This window comes from Mauremys reevesii, linkage group 1 (assembly GCF_016161935.1).
Source record: "Mauremys reevesii isolate NIE-2019 linkage group 1, ASM1616193v1, whole genome shotgun sequence".
In the NCBI taxonomy this organism is placed as follows: domain Eukaryota; kingdom Metazoa; phylum Chordata; order Testudines; family Geoemydidae; genus Mauremys; species Mauremys reevesii.
This window is the reverse complement of record NC_052623.1, coordinates 341,583,013-341,598,436: the sequence shown is the minus strand read 5'-3', so window position 1 is coordinate 341,598,436 and position 15,424 is coordinate 341,583,013. Positions and strand designations below refer to the sequence as shown.

Sequence of the window (15,424 nt, the reverse complement as noted above, 5' to 3'; positions counted from 1 at the left end):
TTTTACAGCACCAGGGGAAATACCCACCTAGCTGCTAAAGCTAGCCAGACATTCCATTTTTGCCACCATATTAGGACTCAGGATTGAGTTCATATTAGTGAAACATCTAAGTAATTTTGTATTTGTTCATCAAAGACAGTAACTTCAATAACCATTTTTCTACAAAGAGATACCTGACTGCAGCAGTCGGGATGGCATCCCTACAGTAACCCTAAGCTCTGTGGCATATCTCAGATACCACTATGTAGTAATTGTGGGGTGAATCGTGAGAGTGCAATCCCAGCCCCTTTGAAATCAATGGGAGTTTGGCCGTTAACTTCAATGGAACCGGGATTTCACCCTGACCTTTTAATGATCCCTGCGGTATATATGTGCAACAGACTGGTCTTTGATCTCATGACAGACAACCCTAAATTTTGCCGCGAAATATGCTGAGTTCTGCAGCAGGCTTCCAGCACCACAGTGACATGAAAATTATTGGAGATCGATCAAAGGGAGCAGCTTCTACTAGGTCAAAAGTTAAACTCGGCAATACTATCAATACTGTTGTGATTAGGGAGGTAAAAAATGGCTAATAAAGTTAACCGGTTAAACAATTACAATTATATCATTTAACGGGTTAACGATTAACCGAGGTCGCTGTGGCCAGCCTGGCATAGCGGAGGCTAGGGTCCCTCTGGCTAGCAGCATAGTCAGCGTGTCCGGGGCTGGGGCCACTCCGGCTCACCTGGGGTCCTGCCAGCCCAGCCAGAGCTGTGGTTCCGCCAGCCCGACCAGCAAGGCGCAGCCAAGGCTGTGGTCCCACTGGCTGGCCGGCCTGACTCAACCAGGGTTGCTCCTGCCGGCCCCACGCAGCCAGGGCTGGGGTCCTTCCCGGTGGCGCAGGGCCGCCGGGGTTAACGGTTAAGGTCTGTTAACAGTAAGCCTAATGCTAACTGGTTAACCGTTTAACCTTTTACATCTCTAGTTGTGACTGGGCTGTTCATTTTAATAATTGAATGTAAAAACCCCAGACTAACTCAAACTTCAGTTTTGAAAGCTTTTCATTTATTTTATGCTGCCACAGAAATTGCAGCGTAACCGCAGGATTTAGCATTGACAGTACACTCTGTAAGTGAACTGCAGCAGTTGCCAAGGGAGTGAGCCAGACTGTTTGGCAGCTGGGAGAGGGGGATTTCTTGTTGAGGGAAGGGGAAGGCTCATGTTAATAGGGGGAGTGTTTAAGTAGCTACAGGGAGGGGGAACTGGAGGGTTTGGCAGCTGGAACAGGGGTTGGGACTTTTGTCAAGTGTGTGTATGTATTAGGGGAGGAAGAAGGAGCATTTCCTGCTTCCTCAGAGATTTTCTTACTTGGAATTCTCTCCAGATACTCTGCAAAGGAGCGGAGGTCCTGGCATCTCACTCACAGTGGGGTATGGGGTATTCATATCTACTGCCTTATTTCTCCCCTCATGTGGGTTTCTGCTGGTGTCTCTCTCGCATGGAGTGTGTGTGCATGGGGGGGAGTTGTTTTCGCCATTTACTTCTTTTAAGTTCCCATGGCTCAGTGAGTCTAACTGCTGGATGAAGGCTGAATGGAGAGAATTCGGGATTCTAACTGCCTGGGCATTAGCTGCCCAGATATCTCCAGAGGCCTAGATCCAAAGAGCATAGTAAACAGACAGACACACTGACCGTACACATCTTGTTGGAGGGAGAGGCGCAAATACTTACTTTCTTCCATATCCCAGCACTGAGCGATTGGGTGTCCATATTTAACATCTTGCCTCCTGGCTCGCCTATAACAAGAGCATTAAAATGTGTAACACTTGAGGCATAATTGCTGGAATTCAGTAACAAAATGCAGAGGAGCTCGGCAGATGTGGGACCGCAGCACTCCTGCCCTATCGTTGGCAATTGCAGCCCTAAGTAAATCCAGCCTCGCTATCAAGTGGCATCTGGCACAGAGAGATTTGTACAAATGGCACAAAGAGACAGGCCGGTGATTTAAGAAAATCACTGTGGGGAGACTGATCTGCCTAGAAGAGGGTGAGGGCAATCTAGTGGCAGACAGCTTCCAAATCAGCTATAGATGCTCTGCCAGATCCAAAGGCAGAACAGATGTTTTGATCTGGTGGGCCAGATCATCTTGGAAACCATCAGAACCCTCAACACCGTACATCATGTAAACCTACGAGTTTCAACAGACCACATTCCTGACGCAATTCAAGGCCAGCACTGTGTAATGTCAACTACTGAATTTTCTAAAACAAGCAATGCTGGAAAAGCGTAGGTGCTGCTTCAGATGGAACAGTGTTGAGAACAGCAGCTACGGAGTACGGTTTGGGGAATTTTATGTAGAGATCAACAGAGCAGGGGATTGGGAGTCAAGATTCCTGGATTCTTTTCCCAGTTCCGCCATTTAACTTGCTTAGTGATCTTTGGGTGAATTACTTAACCTCTCTGTGACTGTTTTTAGGTTTCATTAAAATAATATTGATAAGTATCAGAGGGGTAGCCGTGTTAGTCTGGTTCTGTAGAAGCAGCAAAGAATCCTGTGGCACCTTATAGACTAACAGACGTTTTGCAGCATGAGCTTTCGTGGGTGAATGCCCACTTCTTCGGATGCAAGTGGTGGAAATTTCTAGGGGCAGGTATATATAAGCAAGCAAGAAGCAAGCTAGAGATAACGAGGTTAGATCAATCAGGGAGGATGAGGCCCTGTTCTAGCAGTTGAGGTGTGAAAACCAAGGGAGGATAAACTGGTTCTGTAATTGGCAAGCCATTCACAGTCTTTGTTTAATCCTGAGCTGATGGTGTCAAATTTGCAGATGAACTGGAGCTCAGCAGTTTCTCTTTGAAGTCTGGTCCTAAAGTTTTTTTGCTGCAGGATGGCCACCTTAAGATCTGCTATTGTGTGGCCAGGGAGGTTGAAGTGTTCTCCTACAGGTTTTTGTATATTGCCATTCCTAATGTCTGATTTGTGTCCATTTATCCTTTTCCTTAGAGACTGTCCAGTTTGGCCGATGTACATAGCAGAGGGGCATTGCTGGCATATGATGGCATATATTACATTGGTGGACATGCAGGTGAATGAACCGGTGATGGTGTGGCTGATCTGGTTAGGTCCTGTGATGGTGTTGCTGGTGTAGATATGTGGGCAGAGTTGGCATCGAGGTTTGTTGCATAATTGCTGGAATTCAGATAATATTGATAATACTTAGCTCCTAAGAACTCTCATCCATAGATCTCAAGAGGATAAATCTAATTATTTTCATTCTTCAGATGGGGAAACAGAGGCATAGGGAGGCAAAGTGACTTCCTCGAGGACACACTATGAGCCAGCATCAGAGATGGCAATAGGACCTTACAAGTGCAAAGCACAGCAATGTCTAAGTGGAAGAGCTGGCCCCTGATGCTGATGTGTCTATTTGGAGAAGAGACTTAAATATGCCGGGAGCACAGTGTGCCAGGTTGCTAGTCTGAGCTAACGGAAAATACCCAAGTAACTAACCTATGGAAGATGCACAAAGCAAAACACCAATCCCTTCTTCTGGAGCCTCACACCCACAAAGCTTTGACCTATCCACCAAGCCAGGGAGCTCTATAAATAAATGAGCCCTCATTCTCCATCTCCGCTTACAGTGGAAAGAAAGCACTGCAGCCTTCAGCCACCCCATGGGGCATAACTTGTCCATTGAATCTTAGCTTTTATATTTCTCTTTTCATTTACATTTCTCTGAATTTATTCTAGTTCACTTTGGCTTAGGGGAGAATGTACATGGTTGCACAATGAATGATACAATAACCCGCAACTCATTAACTACAATAGCTCATTTCATCATTTAGGCCCAGTACTGCAATCCTTAAAGAAGCAAAACTCTCATCACAGACAGCAACCATGGACCTTTATTGTAAGCAGAGCTGGGCAACATTTTTCAGATGAATTGTTATATGCCAAAACAATGCAGTTGCAGCCAAGAAATCTTTCGTTTGGGAGGGTGGGGGAGAATATTTTATAATATTCTGATTCAAACTAAATTTTGTTTCAATTTTTTGGAACTGCCAGCAATCTGACCTGGGAAAAAATGCTTTTGCAACCTCGCATGTGACAATCAGTTAAACCCCATGAGCACGAATTATGAGGACTGCCCACAGTACAGTTTCATCGAAGGAGTGGAAGAGAAGGCTGAGGAAAAGCCTTGGAATAGTGGCATGACCGGAGAAATTCTAGCTGATCCAGTCAGAATGCTAGTAGGGGGAGCTAGTGCCAACTCAGTAACTCTATTAGCCTTCTAGAGTACAGCAAGAAATCCCTCCATCTGGCTCAGGGAGAGTTCAGATATGGCTCCCGTGGTCCTTTCTCTTTTGGGAGCAGGGGCGGCTCCAGGCACCAGCACACCAAGTGCGTGCCTGGGGCGGAAAGCCACAGGCGGCGGCCTGCCAGTTGCCGTGAGGGTGGCAGTCAGGCTGCCTTTGGCAGCGTTTCTGCGGGAGGTCCGCCAGTCCCGTGTTTTCAGTGGCAATTCAGCGGCGGGTACGCCGAAGACACGGGACTAGCAGACCTCCCGCAGGTGCGCCGCCGAAAGCTGCCTGACTGCCATGCTTGGGGCGGCAAAATACATAGAGCCGCCCCTGTTTGGGAGGCTGGTGCTGCAGCTGGTATTAGCGCAGCAAAGCACTTGTGTAACCTATACCAACACACTATGGCTCTCTGTTCTTCGCTAGTCCATGGATAGAGGTTTGTAAACCCTAAAGCACTTGAGCCATGAGACCTGTGTCTTTTAGCTCAGACAGCAGCCTCTCATCCTTTCAGTTCCTCCTGCTGATGACCCACCCAGGGGTATCATGTGAGAGTCACACACCCCATTGTGATTGTGCCTGGGTCCCATGCAGAGGCACAAGTACAGGAGACTCCTTGAATCACTTCCCTCTTTTGCACACTCATGCAGAGCCACACACAATCTAGATATCATAACTTGGTATCTTAAAGCACGTAGCATAACAATAAGTATCGTGATCTTGTTACGTTAGACACCCTAGCACAGTTATCGCTATTCATATTAAAGTGCTGCACTGTTTCCATAGCACTCCCAGCAAAACATGGACAAAGTTATGTCTACAATTTACCTAAACAGCATGCTGAAAAAGTGCAATTTGTTTTTGCTGGCCTAGAAACTCAGTGGGAACCTCTGAAGCCCTTAATGTAGGGTATATGAGTGGGTGGATTTTCCATAGGAACTCTATACATATTCTTACCTTTTAGAAGTTGGTGCATATCTGGAACACAAGTTTCCATCCCAAGCGCAGTATGGGTCTCTGGCAAGGCAGCAGTCTGCCCAAGCCTTCCCATACGTGTGACATCTGTGCAGGGAGAGCTGAACCAATCCATCTTTGGAACCAATGTACAATTGTTGCTGCAAATCAGGCAAAGCGAATGAATTAGAAGCATTCTTCAAGCAATTATTTTAAATGTTCTCTTTCTCGCTACCACCCTCGCAATCTTTCAATCTTGGCCCAGATTGTATTGAATGGGAGAGAATTTCACATTCATTGTAAAATGTTTCTCAGGGCACTGTGTGCACTGGACAGTCTCCATCCATTGCAGATGACATGATGGTGGAAAGGGGCTATGGAACTGGAAGGACAAAGATCTAAAACACTGGTAGGATGTTGGCATGAATTTACAGTATAAAAAATGAGCAGCAATCCCCCACAGCAAAAGTAATTTTACTAATAATTTGATAGAGGAATATAGATCTTGATGTTAAGCTCAACAGCCGTGGGGCTCATTTCTGGTTTATGTCTTATGTTCCTAAAAGCTCATGCTTCAGGGTTTCAGATGGTCACCTGCACAGGTCAGGAAGGGATTTTTTCCCCTCCAAAGTATTTATCACCTTCCACTGAAGCATCAGGGATGGCCCTGGCTGGAGATGGGATATTGGATAAGGTGATCCAGGGCTCTGAGGTGACATTGAACATTCTCTCTCTCAGGTGCTTGGCTGGCTGATTCTTGCTCAAAGAGTCTAACTGACTGTCACATGTGAGGTCGCAAAGAAATTTTTCCCCAGGTCAGATTGGCAGTGACCTTGGGGCTTTTTGTCTTTCTTTGCAGCATGTGGGTGCAGGTCACTTGCTAGGATTACCTGGGTATATCTCACCTAATCATTTCCCTGCCATTGCAGAGACCTAAGGTACTGTGCACTTCGGTCTCTCGCCTACTCTCTGCTGTAGCACATAACAGTTCAGTTTCTTGTGGGCTGTAATACTTGGTTCTAATTTCAGTTATTGGGTTTAGTGTGCAGGTCCTGGGTGGTCTTGGTGGCCTGTAACATACAGGAGGTCAGACGAGATGGTTTGGTAGATGGCCTGTAACACGCAGGAGGTCAGACTAGATGGTTTGGTGGTCCCTTCTGACTTTAATCTATGACACTGACCTGGAATTCGGGATATCTGGATGACCTTAGGCAAATAACTATACCACTCTGTGCCTCAGTTCGGCATGTAAAATGGGGAATAATAATACTTCCTTTCTCCCACCTTTTGGGACTTGTGTAGTTAGACTCTAAGCTCATAGCTTGGGGACTGCATCTTACTATGTGTGCATACAATGCCTGGCACTGTGAGGTCCTGATCCCTATTTGGGATCCCTAGTGGTGCTGCTTGTAATACCGCTACTATAACCAACAATAAAATAATAATAATGTCTCATTGAATTGATAGATTATACAGAGTCCAATTTTTGTTGTGTCTGGAAAATATATGTGTATTAACTTAATTCACAAATCCCACATCCATATGACTAAGGATTTGTATCCATGAGTAATTACCAGTTTGTGCATACAAACTACTATTTGCGAGCAAATGTCAATTTTCCAGGCAAACTAGTTCACACTATACTTTCCAGATGCAGCTTAAGTGGCAGCCTTTGAAAGTTTGGCCAATAAGCAACAGATGTCACCAGCAAAGCAACAAGCTAAATGCTCAAAATGCCAAACTATTCATGTGAATTAAACAAGTGTGTGAATTACCTGCTTCAAGGACATCTCCATAGTTGAGATAAATGATGGATGCTGAAAAATTAATGAGTGAATGTCAGTGTACCTGTTCATTGACATTTGCTTCTGTCTTTAATAGAAAAGATGACATATCTTAACACCTGCCTAACAACAAAATCTATAAAACTACGGATCAATGTAATTGGTTTACGCAGATGTGAAAAAAAGATCAGAAATTATGACCGCCAGCAAATATTCTCTGCTACTTGCGAGTAGATGACTTTTATCCAGGAAGATTGTAATTCACCCTGCACAGAGGGCCAGCACCAAATCTAAAAACTCCACTTAAGAACTATTCTGAAGGCTTAAATGGGACGGAAGGGATGCACTTTACTCCTCTGCACCAAAGGTGAATTTTACCTCTAGTGAAGTCAGTGGATGTTGTGCCAATGACTGTAGTAAGAACAGGATGGTCCTGGTATATTATTTATGCTCTATTACATAATGCAACATCTAAGCCTATTGTTTAGTCTGATGTGGCTTTAAGAATAATAAATGGTTTGCAGCTGCTCTCTCCTCTTCAATTTTCTGTATTAAAAATATGTAGTGGTAACATTTATAAAATAGAGGACTGTCTGCTGAGCAAACTCCAACCCTTTTAGTGTTAAATATGATATGCCATGTTTGCCCTTGACGTTATGTTATAAGAATGCAGCAAACTGGTGTACATACTGAAACTCCTGATTACTTGGCAGACTGTCGAGCAATCTTGGTATTTTCAAAGTAATATTTATAATTGGTGTTCATTGCACTGGAAAGAGGACATTGAGAGCCTTTAGGATTCTCATCCTATAGATGATGTATCAAAAGGCACATCGAGAGATTAACTCAGTAATATCAGTTTTACAGAGTCCGTACTAGTGCTGTGTGAACTCATTATATCTGATTTCAAACCCACTTGATCATTTTGGGTTGGAAAGTTTGAGTATGACCCCACTGTTCTTGGGCTTGAACTGCCCTTAGGAGAGAGTCCATGAAAAAAGGGCAGATGGTGGGCAGAAAGGAAAACACTAATGAAACAGTAAGGTGAAAAATGAAGTAGAGCTGGACACAGTGAAAAGGGAACAGCAAGAGACTGCCAAAAAGGAGGAGAGAAACACTTGAATGAAAAAATAAATCAGCAGGCACATTCTATTCTCCATTACACTGGTGTAAATCAAAATCAACTCCACTCCATCAACAGAGTTAATCAGGATTTATGTCAGTGTAATAGAGAGCAGAATTTGGCCCAATATAGATACCATTTATGGGCAACTCACTGGTGTTGGCCTGACTTAGTGGATGTCTTCTCTCTCCGACATTCTACCGGCATTGCCAACCCGAAGCACACTAAACCTTGAATCAAGCTCCAAAAAAACCCACCCCAAAACAAAGCAAACAAGAGATTGATTTAAAAATGATTAATAGATATTTGGTTAATTTTATTTGCCTTATGGCTTTTGTTTCTTTTTTTAAAACTTGATTGTTTGTGTTTTCAAGATTTTCTCCACAACCATGAGGCTTGAAAACATTTTTTAAATGATAATGAGGATCGCAGGACTCCAGAATCTGAGGCTTTAGGAAAAACACTAAAAATCAAGGAGTGTTGGTGAGACATGATAAAACTGCAAGAGTTGGCAGCAGTTTCCTAGGAGCTTGAAAATTCATGTTATTATTGATTCAACCACCTTTAGAAAACCAAAGGATCTCAATGTTAAAAATAAAATAAGTTTGGGAACTTGCACTAGTTCTGAGAAATGAATTGCTTCAGAGATTGAATTCCACAAGGTTTAAAACGCCCCTAAACTAGTCTCTGATGCTGTTGAAACACCCAGTGGCTGTTAATGCTTACCCTGAAAATCTGCAAATCTTCCACAGTCCACTTCTCCTTTGTAATGCTCACAACTTTCAGTACCGTTCCTGTGTCTGAAATAAAGGTATGTACTATACAAAGCAGTGCTTGTGTTTCAGTATTTAAGTACAGTTCTGTTTCTAACTGACTTTGTATTAACTCCCCTTCCCATTCTTTTTCTAAGTGATGCTCTAAACTTCAGTTAGAAAGAAGATTAAAAAAAAGAAACTAGACAACAGAGATCATGCTTAATGTAGCCAGGAATTTGCTTTCTAATACGTCTCTCCATCCTAGGTACTTGTATCGCCTCCATCACTATAGTGTCTGTGCAACTCGCAATTTTTAATGGATTGTAAACAGCTGTTTTTTCTTAACCTCAGAATACTCTGTGAGACAGTACTATTAGCCCCATTTTACAGATGGGGAACTGAAGCAAAGCAAGATTTGCCCAGTCTCACAACAGAAATTTGTGGGGGAAGCAAGGAGTTGAACTAAGGTCTACTGAGTCCCACTGTAGTGCCTTAGCTACTGGATCATCCTTTTTCAGTAAGAGCTTATCTATTTAAACAGTTTTAGGAGCCATAAAGGGCCTAAAGTCCTTGGCTGAATAGGGGTCTTAGTGACTACCTGTGCAGCATTGTGTGATCAGACTTAAAACTGAATTGAAGTGCTTTTAAAATCAAAAAAAGAACAGGAGTACTTTTGGCACCTTAGAGACTAACAAATTTATCTGAGCATAAGCTTTCGTGGGCTACCGCCCACTTCTTCAGATGCATAGAATGGAACATATAGTAAGGAGATAGATAGATAGATAGATAGATAGATACAGAACATGAAAAGGTTGTTTAAGATCCCAAAGGATTATGGGTGGAACCTCACACCTGCTGAGGCCCAGATGTGGGACATGTCATGTGACAGTGACCCAAAGTAAGGGATACAGAAATGTTACTCACGCAAGAAATTTGAATTGCAGTTGGATCCTTTATTTTAGTTTAAATAACTCTTTGGATCACCTGAGCTCCAAGATTCTGCATTTCTGCTGTAAATAAATTCCAACCATAATAGTGAAGGGACACCAAAGCTGTGTGGCATTTAAGAATTTGGGATTGCAGTGAGTGGCACCCCTGAAAATGAAGCCTAGTTGAGAGGTGTGCCTGAACAAGACCATCTGCAACACCCACATCCCACTTGGCCTAAACACAGGACTCATGAGCTGCATAAAGCCTTGTGCATGGGTTGCACATTTTCCTGACAGAATACGGTGCACATAGGGAGGCAGGTTGGAAGTCTAGTGAATTGAGTATTGGACTCTGGAGTTCTAACCCCACCTCTGTCATTGACTCACTGGGTGGCCTCAGTTTCCCAAACTCATCAGGAATTAAAACACCTCCCTACCTCAAAGGGAAGATAAAATTCATTGATATTTGTGAATCCCTATTAAAGATATCAGGCTTGATCATCTACTGGGTCATCTACTCCCCAGTGCTGTAAATTCCAGTTGGTGGAGTCCCAGCAGTGCAAGGGAGCTAGCCAACCCTGCCCCCAAAACACACAGGCTGGTGAAGGGACATGGCTTGGATGTCTGGAAGATGCAAGGCAGGACTGAATCAAGCCCCTTCAGTACTAAATAGTATGTGTTGTATTAAATCAACATATAAAACAAGTAGTTTTAAAATGACAAAAATACATTTTAAAGCAAAGTAGGAGACTACAGCTGATGACTTCAAGTGGACGTTAGAAAATGTCACTACCTGCCTTCTGTGTTAGTAATGTCAACACCCTTATCTAGGGTTGCATAGATACAAAGGGCTGCTGCTGGAATTTCTATACGTAACAGGCAGCCTTTCTAAATTCTCTAGCAACGTTGGTTGAACACATTCAAACATATTTTAAGCTTCTGATCTTCTGGTGACCAAAACCTCCCAAGTTATTTGGTGTATTTTTTTTATTCACTCATTATATAATCTTTGAAATATTATCTTTCAGCCTGAATTTCCACAGCATGGATTTAAATATAAAATGAAATAAAGCCATGTACTTCTGAAAAAAGAAGAGCTCATTTGTTAACTAACAGGTGCTGTAGCTAATAATTTTCTCTCCATTCAAATTATGGAGCACCACCTAGTGACTACATTGTACCTAGCCACCTCTAAATATCTAAAGAAGAATTACATTGAAGAATTAGATGTCAGTGCTATCTATCAATAGCTAACCCGACAGGAGGTTAGCTATTGATCTAATATAAGTTCATTCTGTATGAAAACCTACTGCAGTAGCGGATAGCACAAAACTGAATGCAAATTGTAGAACATGCCAAAACAATATTCTATGTGTTAGGCAATAAATCTACCTTTTCTGAATCTATGTTTAATTTTTTCATAACTTTTCAGCATGTGTAACTTGAATGATTGTGTGTGTGTTGTGTGTATGCTTCAGATGTATCTTTTATACTTGAATTGTAGGGGTTCACAGTATTTGAAAGTGCATGATTATTTTCCTCCTTTGATTGCTGTCAGAAAGACTTCATTCAGAGGCAAAGAAATGAAGGTTCTCCATGATTGAGGCAGTGCTTGTTCCTGGACAGCCAACTGTGCTGTGAGAGCAAGCCACACTAAAGTTCTTCCTCATGCTAAAATCCTAGTCCATCTCACTCTCGGTCAGGCTGATGGGAGCCAGCAAGCTAGTGAAGATGCTTCAGCAAGGTGGAAGGTGAATAGGCCTGCTTTACAGGCTACCCTGACTGCCCTCTGAGGGCATGTCTACTCTGCATTTGGGAGTGTGATAAGTGTTCTGAGCCGGATGAGTCATCCTTGTCCTGAGTCTGACCTGTCGTTACCCATCAGAGTCCTAAGGGTCCAGACAATCCACAAGCAAGGGTCTAACCAGGTGACCCCAAGTCAGGTATGTAGGCTCCTAATTAAAGCAGAAACTCCAATATGCTCAAGGTTGCTACCAAGGCCAGATTTCCAATTAGGCACAGTGGGCATGTGCCTAGGGGCACCGGCATTCTAGGGATATTGCCAAATATGAGACTTTCTAGCCAGGCACAATTTCTTTTTGCTGCAGAAAATGTGCTGCAGTTCCATGTTTCTCCCACCACAGGCAGCCGTGGCACCAGAACAGCCTGAGCTGGCTGAGGCTGACTGGTCTGGTGGGTGGTGGCAAACAGCTAGCAGGAGTCGGTGGGTCTATCTTTTCCTCAATTGAAAAGTCACAGCAGCCTTCGTGGAGCCAGGTTAGGAGGCAGAGTGGGCCACACAGGGCTGATGGGGGGTCACAGGGCTCCAGGCAGGACCACATGCCCTGTGACCCCCCAGGCAGGGCCACATGGGGACACAGGAGGGGGGTTCCAGGCAGGGCCACATGGGGACACGGGAGGGGGTTCCAGGCAAGGCCACATGAGGATGCTGGTGGGGGGCTCCAGGCAGGACCACATGTGGCAGCAGGGGGCTATAGGCAGGGCCACATGCGGAGGGGGGAGGGACCTGAGGATGCTGTGCCTAGGGTGTAAATCCGGCCCTGGTTGCTACCTTGTTGGGGATACCCCCAGCTGCGTGATAGTTCTGACAGACTGCCCCTGCTCCAGCCTGTCCCTGCTCCAGCCTGCCACTGCCCCTGCCCCTGCTCCAGCCACAGTTGGTCACCCAGCTGTCTTGCTAAGGAACCTGGGATTACAGACTTGTGTTAGTGGGGCTCATGCTAGTACTCTAAAAATTGCTGTGTAGGCTGAAGCTTGAGCTCTGAAGCTGGGGGGGGGAGCTTAAGAGCCAGAGCCACAGTGCAGAGATATTTTTAGGGTGCAAGCATAAGCCCTGCTAGGTCTGTGGAGTGGGGCTGGGAGGTTCACTCCCAGCAATAGTAGAGACATGCTCTGAGGAGCCAAGTAATGGAGGAGTGTACAGACAGATACCTCTGTGAGGGATGAGGAGATACAATGCCACCACTAAGGCAATGGCAGCATGTATGTGGGAAACCTAAACAGTTTTCAGGGAAGCAGGAGGGTCCCACCATAACCTCTTTGCCACACTTCTCAATGTGTGGCAGGGAGTTGTAAAGATGGGATTCATGGTTTTGGGGTTGAAATTCAGTGGTTTTTTGCAGAATGTCACATTGATTTGTTGCCATATATCCTGGATTCTAACATAGGCAAGGAAGAACCTGAACTCTGCCTTAGCAAAACCCGCAACATCCTACCATAACCCAAAGTGGACAGTCACAGATGGTGAGAGAAGATGGGGGCAGGTTTAGGTGCCTTGTAAAGCCCAAATCAGCATGAAGTGGGTGCATCCAGGCAAAGAAGAACACCGGGTATAAAAAAGGAACACAAGCTTTAAGTGTGCATGCTTCATGAAGCTTTGAGCAGAGCTGCACCCATGAAAGAAACCACAATGTATCTGGCATTAGGGATAAACTTCACTTCTTGTCTAAATCTGTTCCCCACTCCCACATGCACACACACACATGAAACCTGGGCTTTGCGTGGGGGAACTAAGCAGGGTTGTGGGAAGGAGAAGTCCTTCTCCAAGTGCAGATACTCCATGCCTCTCCTGAAGCACTTTCTACCTACTAGATTCAAGTAAGCGTGGATCTTTTGGTTCTGCCCCTAGTCATACCCAACACTTCCCTTGACGCCAACATTCTGAGCCAGCATGTTGGCACGCAGGGGTACAGTGGCCATTCTGCACAGCCACTTCACCCAGACCTTCCCATGCCATCCGTCTGTGGTAAATTTCACCATGCATTAATTCTCCTCCTTTTCTCTGAAGGAGTGAGTTACTATGAATACTGCATCAGGTTGATTACTTCAGCAGACGCGAACCTGCATGGAGACAGGATATGGTTGCTTAAGTGATTCCTATAGGTATTACAGTATGTAATTATCAAACATGTGCGGGTTTTAACTTCTATTCTCTTTCCATAGCAGCAATAGAAATGGGAATAAAGAAACAAAATACAGACACTTCAGCTACTATTTACAACAAACCAGTCCCTTATGCCCTCCAGTCTCACATCTCTTTTTTTTTTGGTTCACAAACCTACACAGAATAATGCATTCCTATAAACTGCATTCACTGGAAAACACCACAGTGAATAGTTCAATAAACCAGAACAAACAGCCAGACTGTGCAGGTTCCTCTGAAACAGGCTTAACTTCCCTCCTCTGTTTGTTATTTTATTATCCTAGCAGGGCCACTGGTGCTCTTTTAGTTAAGGTTTTGTCAGCACTTCTATTATAATGCCTCATTTTTAGGGATTTATAGTTTTGACTAAAGTAATTCATTACCGGCTTAAACTTTAAATTTTTGAGCTTTTAACCCAAAATCAAATGGTTCTACAATTAAAAAAAGAAAAAAAAACCCTCAGCTTTTCCATTCAGATTATTCTTTTTTGCTACTGTTCTATAAACCAGTTAGGACCTGATCCAAATATCATTGAAGATAATGACTCTTCAGTGAGATTTAGAACATCTATTCAAATAATTTCCATGCAGGTCATAGGCTCCAATTCAGAAAAGTAGGTGCTGAGGGAGGATAGCCCCCAGGCCCACCACTTCCACCCAAGCCCAGGGGTGGCAGGTTTGTATAATTTTTGGTGGCGACCAGAATGAGGCCAAGTGCCACGTGCCCCCTCCCCCCCCCCCGACACACACACACACACACACCTACCTGCCCTGTAAGCCAATATATATATTTTTAAAATAATGTAAAAATGGACTGGAAACAGTAAGCGTTTAACAGTTTCCCTATATTGCACAATGTGGGGCGGGGAGGGCTCTGACTGGTGGGGAGGGCTCTGGAGTGGGGCTGGGGATGAAGGCTTTGGGGTGTGGGAGGAGCTCAGGGCTAGGGAAGAGGGTTTGGGTGTGGGGGAATGAGGGCTCTGGCTGGGGCTGGGAATGTGGGGTGTGGAGAGGCTCAGGGCTAGGGAAGAGGGTTGTGGTGTGAGGGGGTGAGGACTGGGAGTGGGGCTGTGGATGAGGGGTTTGGGGTGAGGGAGGGCTCAGGGCTAGGGAAAAGGTGTAGGGGAGTGAGGGCTCTGGGTGGAGATGAGGGGTTTGGGGTGTGAAAGGGCTCAGGGCTAGGGAAGAGGGTTGGGGTGTGGGGGGATGAGGGCTCTGGCTGGGGGCGTGGGCTCTGGGGTGGGGCTGGAGATGAGGAGTTTGGGGTCCAGGCAAGCTGCCTTGGGGCTGGAGCCAGAGAGGAGGATTCCCCCCAGCCCTCTCCCCACTGGCAGCAGCAAGCTCCAGGGGCGGGCCTCCCTCCTTCCCCCTAGCAGCACACTCAGCCCGCACCAGTCACTGCACGTGCTCCTAGGGCCCCTTTCCGGTCCAGGAAGCCCCCTCGCCTCCCCTGTGGTGGGTGCCGGGGGGAAAGGGGGCTGCCATCACGTGTGTGCCTCCTCCCTCTGCAGTGCCGCCACCTCGGCCTGCTGCTGGTACCGCTCCCTTTGCTAACCAGCAGCAACAGTGGCTGGAGAGGGAGCGCAGCACGGGGAGGCAGGGCAGCCACCCTATACCCAGGGCGCAGGCAAGGATGCTCCGGGGGAGGCACGCAGG

The 15,424-nt window shown here is 45.3% G+C and overlaps 1 protein-coding gene across 1 annotated transcript in view; it reads right to left on the bottom strand.

Moving 5' to 3' along the window:
- LOC120379357 (semaphorin-3D-like) overlaps positions 1-13,546 on the bottom strand; it is a 28,266-nt gene extending 14,720 nt beyond the window's left edge. Inside the window, exons 1-5 of the mRNA XM_039497165.1 lie at positions 13,482-13,546; positions 8,869-9,064; positions 7,011-7,052; positions 5,239-5,396; positions 1,714-1,778 (exon numbers count right to left, since the gene is read on the bottom strand). Coding sequence (XP_039353099.1) covers positions 1,714-1,778; positions 5,239-5,396; positions 7,011-7,052; positions 8,869-9,064; positions 13,482-13,546 — 526 coding nt within the window. The remainder of the gene's footprint in view (positions 1-1,713; positions 1,779-5,238; positions 5,397-7,010; positions 7,053-8,868; positions 9,065-13,481) is intronic.
- Between the last annotated feature and the right edge of the window lie 1,878 nt (positions 13,547-15,424).